A 6,109-nucleotide genomic window follows, 5' to 3' on the forward strand; every position below is an offset into this window, starting at 1 on the left:
TGTATATATAAATATATAATAATAACAGGATGTTCTTTCAAATATAATTAAAAAGAAAAGTAACTGCTATAATTCATCGATACGGAGATTACATGTATATCTTCCAGAAGCCAGACTGACTGCTATTATTGCAATATCTTGATTATAATAATACTCTATTGCAGCAATTACGACTACTTTATAATTTCATTAATTTTCACCACTTCTTATTTCAAAGTCGATCAGTATCTACAAGTCCCGAGAGCTTCCTGTACACTCACTTTCAAAAGAAACTTTATAAAGAATTACTTCCTGATTCGGATATCAGTTCCTTCCGTTCCGGATTCTTCGTTCATTTCCGCGGGACGGCAAGACGCAGGGGTTCCGGAATTACGCTTAGATAACTTCGATGTGCACATTTACTACAGTATACGTAACGCAAGCTATAGCCCGGAGTTACCTAGGCGTAATTCCTGAACGCACCCCAACGTTGGCCAGCGTTGGCCAGTCTGCGGAACGTGTGTAGGACACACGAGGCTGGCGATATCTAACGCTGCGCAGAATCGTATCGGCTATGGTGTAACATGAGTTAGACGAGCCGTATTTAATTGTGCACCAGTGTGAAAAGGGACCTTGGAAAGAATGCCGTCGATATCACGCACGGTCTCGCCCTCGATAATCGTTCTCCTAATATTCGAGTATTATTCGGGTGAGTTATACTGATCCGCGACGATCCGCGGGAATCGTCGCTCCCGTTCGAACGTGTGTCAGTGTTGTGCAAACTTATATCTCAATTCGAAAGTATACGAGGTGATTGCGATACAGGAATGAATTACGGGGCAGAGTAATTCATTCTCCAGGGAGACGCAACGTAGATTTAATTTCTAATCCCTAAAATAATTTCTGTTATAGTTCTTATCCGGCTTCTGTTAATTTATATCTATCCAGTCTTCCGATCTCACGATCAGAATTTATTTAGAATTTCTTCCTGATTTTTGGCAAACATCTCTAAACGCGCACGTTATTTTCGCGTTATAATGTCGCAGTACGATTCAAGAAGTTATAATTCTAAGAATAGTTCAAGTAAAGTTATACGTGGCGATGAGCTAATATTAATCTGGAAATTTCCCGCTTCTCTGTGTGAACGACGGTTGATGAATTTTAATTGGTTTAATTAATTTTGATTCTCGACGATTGTCGGATTTATTGTTGAATATTATGACATGAAATTGTACGTTCGTATAATTAATTTATTAAATTGTCGAAAAATGTTTCGCAGGGGTTCGTGGTTCTTCGATAAAATCTTTAGATGTGCCGATGGCTGTGCGCAACGGAACCGGACCGGTGGACTTGATCTGTGCCTACCAGATTGACAAAAACGAAAACGGACTTGTAATTAAATGGTTCCACGAAGCGTATCAAATCTATCAGTGGATTCCGCCAAGTAATTTGCAGTCTTGCCCGCACCCACGCGATCCCGTTATAACTTACACGTCGGCTCCGCGGTATCTGCGCGCTATTATTAAATTTACCTATCGGCAGCCGCGTTATATACGTAGAAACTGTCGCGATACATCGCGAAGCGTATTGAAACGATGCGAGGCTATCCGTGGAAAGAGAAATGTCGTAGCTCCAAGTTATTATAGTGTATGCGACCTTAACGAGAAAAAAAAATGCAAGCCGCGAAATAAAGTATGTACTTTTGCTCGCTTGCGTCAGAAGGCGTAAAAAATACTTTGATTTTTAACTGAGCAATCCCAAGGAGAATCACAAGTTATTATAATATTAAAATGATGTCAAAGTGATGTCCAAAGTGATTATTAAAAATCATTTTTCAATCATTTCCGATTTATTTTAATATCATTTTGACATTATCGTGACTTGTTCTGCTATTTTATATAATTTGTACTAAATTTTTATGTTTTTTGAGAGACTTAATTCTTTCAAATTGCGTGTGATACTCAAGACTGAATTTATAGCTATTAATTAAAATTTATTTATAGTTACATATTTAATCGTACAAAAAAAATATAGTCAATTTTAATAAATATTTAGTTGAATGCTGCCTAACTAAATATTTATTAAATATAAAGATATATTTATTTGATACAAGAAATGTTAATTTGATTTAACAATCATTTTTTTTATTGAACAAATATTTATTTATTGTAAGTAAATGTTTAGTTGGCAGTATTGAACTAAATATTTATTAAAATTAACTATATTTTTTTCTCAATGTACAATCATAAATGCGCGTCGTCAAGTTTACGATAGTTTATATGATTCTAGGATTAATAATATTTTAAGGATTTTATCTCGACAAGAAATTATATTGAAATTTTTACAAGAAACTTGACATGGACATTAAAAATAATTAATTTTATAATTTAAATAATTAATTTCAACGTTTTCTCACAAATGATGAGAATATAACGAGAAAAGGATCGATTTACTCTTATATTAATATTTCAAATTTTGAAAAAAAGAAATTGATAAATTTATTATTTTCAAAATTTAGTAAACAAATAGTGATTTTAGATAAACGACTTGGTAATGCTCTCTTCCCCAAAAGTATTATCCCATTAAAAGATACTTTATTTACTTTATTATTACCTTGTTTGTTTAATTTAAGTTTGACACATCCTAAAATCAGCACAATATTTAAAAAACATTTTTTAACATTTATTTAATATTTTTGAGCTAAATAAATATTTAAAAAGTACTTTTTTAATCTTTTTAAATATTATATACTGATAGAATGCATTTATGCCATCAGTACCACCACAAGATATTGGAATCATCGAAGGAATTGCGGAATATCCTGCTGAAAACTTGAAAGATCCATATTCGTGTTCGATGATAAGATTGAAGACTGTTACGATAAACATGACAGGCGAATACACGTGTGCGATCAGCACATATCAGGATGAAGCGAGCAATTCGACAAAGATGATTGTTTATGGTAAGTTTGCGAAAGAATTTAATTTGAAAGAAAATTTAATTTGAAGAATTTAATTTTTAATTGATCGTTTAATTGATCATTCATACTGTTTAATTGATTGATTATCTTTTTTTGTTTTTAAGTGCCGGAAAGCAACATGACGGTACATACTTATCCTTTTAATGAGACTCACATGAATTTAACATGTGTGGTCATGGGTGCGCTACCACGACCGTCTCTGAAGTTTTATGTCAACGGGATTGAGAGTTATGAAAGCGATCGGGAACCCTTAACGGATTGGTACAAGGATCCTCAAACATCGCTGAATGTCATCATCGAGAATATATTGGATTATGTTACCATCGAGTGCGAAATGACGATCCCCGAAACAGAATATAAACGCCGAGAACGGATCGTCTATCCCTCCAGTTCGAATCGTTCCAATGTGACAGTCAATGCATTTTAACACAAGTGTTCTTATTGTTATTTAACTCGTTGTTAACTCAAAGTGTTCTTATTGTTATTTAACTTGTTGTTAACTCAAATTATCTTCTAAAAAGTGAGGAGAAATAATATATAGAAACCTTATAAATATTAATGTAGACTTAACAAAATTTACGATAATCTTGTCAAGAGTCGGACAAGACAGTTTAAACACGCCTAAACTCTCGAACTTTCAAGCAAGCTTTTTTTTTTAATTTATCAAGTAGATGAGATGTTTATTAAATATATATTTTTTTCTTATGTTTCAGCGCAATTTTCCTATCGCACAAATGTTTCACAAGGGAGGCACTACGCGATGTTGCTTGTCGATATTCTTTGTATTGCCATTCTTAGATTAATATGATAGGATTAAGGTAGACTGATTTAATCACAAATTGTACTCCAGAAAAATAAATATTTATTTATTAAATAAATATTTAATGTAATTTAATTTTGGACCTCGAGCCATCAACTCATTTAGTTTTGAAAAAAAAAGAAATAATACAACTATCTTTATCTTAAATCGATTATCTCTATTCAATCTATTTTTTCATTTTCCCAAAGCACATATAAATAATATATATGTTGCTCGAATTGTTCATTGTTGTTGATTCTTCAATGATTTTTAATATTCGTTATTTAACTTTTTGCGTGTAGCAGTCATAGCTATATCGAAATGACAAAGTGGGTGCGTGCATTGGGGGTGGGAGAGATAATCTTGGATAGTGGGGATGATATCTAGAAGCGGTATCCTTCAAGATTATCATTCGCTTCCCAGCATTCACCTGTAAAGGGTAAGTAACCATCCGCAGCATCTATCTTTCAATAATTCGTACCGATTTGTAATAGCATTTTAAATTGTCACAGGATACTAAATTCAAATGTAATTATCAAAATATATTATTTTTTATTTTCTCGTTTAACACTACTTTTAATTTGATAATGTGTTGTATTCTTGTATAATAATGTGGATCGAAAATTTGTGAACAATTTTAAAAATCGTATAACAACTTTATACAAATTCATCTTGTTAAAAACGTGCAAACAAACTGTAATTATATTTTAATTACAGTTAGAAAGATTATAATTGAAATGAAATATATGTATATTATACTCGAATATCTTAGAGTGATATTATTAATTCAAGATGTATGCTATATTTCAGTAAGATTTTAATTTACTAATAATCAGTAGCATTATTTTAAAAAATTTTTTGCATTTGTTATTACTAACACATTTCCATTGTTTATAATAGAGCGTTCGCATCTGCAACTGAAGTCATCACTGCTGAATTATCATCGTGCTGAATTTCGCTCTTAATCGCCAATACTTTAAAAAATGAATCACCCTTGGATGCTACTTTTTTTCGCAGGTAATATATAATTAATTGACTTATTTTTCTGCATGCATATAAACGTGAAAAAAAAATTAACATGAAAGAGAAGATAAAGAATTCTTTACATACACAACATTCGTTATATATATACAACAAACTTATATATTATTAGAATTCTTGTTTAAATGTTTTATGTTACATATTTTTTTCAAGATCGTTATTCAAGAGATGATTTTTATTTTGTATCAAAATTAACATTGAAAATGATCCAAAAGAGTTTGTTACAATAATTTGTTTGTTTTTTCAATGACTTAGCATTAAGACCTTATTTGGCTCTATAGTTCTATTTTTAAATTAATTTTATAAATTATTTGAGCCTTTGTTCTTATATTATTTTTAATATAAATAACACTGATAGCCTATTTGGGAGAATTACAAATCCAAATGCCCAACGTATAAATTGCTAATTGATGACTTATTGATTCTCTTCAGTAAAATTATAATTATAATACAATAATGTCATTATAAAGTGTGTATGAAAATTGAATGAGAACATTTAGAATGCTGTTGATAAACATTATAGTATATCTTTACGTCGCATGTGACACGTAAAAGTCAATAAATCAGTTATGATATTAATATACAATTAAATTATATCTCAGAATGGTTCAGTTTTCTACTTATGTTTACTAAGGCTTTGTTATTCAGTATGGTATGCATCATATAAATGCTGGTTTATTTTGTATAATAACCTTGTATAAAAGACAGCATGACATTCGGAGAAAAATGTTTTCGAAATTATCATTATTTCTTTTCATATTATAATAGAATGTCATTTATTATAATGAAAGATTGCATGGTTACATAGTGCATTGGTCTATCATATTAGAAGTTCCAAGTTCAATTCCAATAGAAACCAAAATATTATTTATTCTCGTGTCTCCTCTCGGGAAAGGCCGGCAATCTCCCGAAAGTATCCTAGCTCACAGAAATATATTTCGAAAAATCTGCTATTCGGAATCGGCATAAAACTAAGTTCCATATGTTTGTAGCAATTGAATAATCAGCATGCGCACAAGTATATGAGAAAGATGTAATATAGACTTAATGTAAGAAGAAGAAAATAGAATATCATGTTAACTTCACGAAAGGGAGATCTGTGAAATTAACACGACGTTCTATTAATAAATATTTAAAAAATAATGAAAGTTTTATTGTAACTCTCTCTTTTTTCTCTCTCTTTCTCTCTCTCTCTCTCTCTCTCTCTCTCTCTCTCTCTCTCTCTCTACTACTACTACTACTTACTTAACTTAAACTTAAACTTAAACGTTAAACGTTAACGTTAATTTAATTTAAATTTTAAAAACGTT

At 31.0% G+C, this 6,109-nt stretch overlaps 2 protein-coding genes across 2 annotated transcripts in view; both read left to right on the forward strand.

Moving 5' to 3' along the window:
• Window positions 1-621: 621 nt before the first annotated feature.
• Window positions 622-3,839, forward strand: LOC105623276. The gene is made up of 5 exons (XM_012204674.1): window positions 622-688; window positions 1,259-1,423; window positions 2,756-2,941; window positions 3,064-3,348; window positions 3,673-3,839. Exons 1-5 carry the CDS (start codon window positions 622-624, stop codon window positions 3,765-3,767), a joined length of 798 nt encoding a protein of 265 aa, XP_012060064.1. The 3' UTR covers window positions 3,768-3,839.
• Window positions 3,840-4,741: 902 nt separating this feature from the next.
• Window positions 4,742-6,109, forward strand: part of LOC105623277 — a 3,960-nt gene continuing 2,592 nt past the window's right edge. The window contains exon 1 of the mRNA XM_012204675.1: window positions 4,742-4,775. Within this exon, the coding sequence (XP_012060065.1) occupies window positions 4,742-4,775 (34 nt within the window). The remainder of the gene's footprint in view (window positions 4,776-6,109) is intronic.

This window comes from Atta cephalotes, assembly GCF_000143395.1.
Source record: "Atta cephalotes unplaced genomic scaffold scaffold00055, whole genome shotgun sequence".
In the NCBI taxonomy this organism is placed as follows: Eukaryota; Metazoa; Arthropoda; class Insecta; order Hymenoptera; family Formicidae; genus Atta; species Atta cephalotes.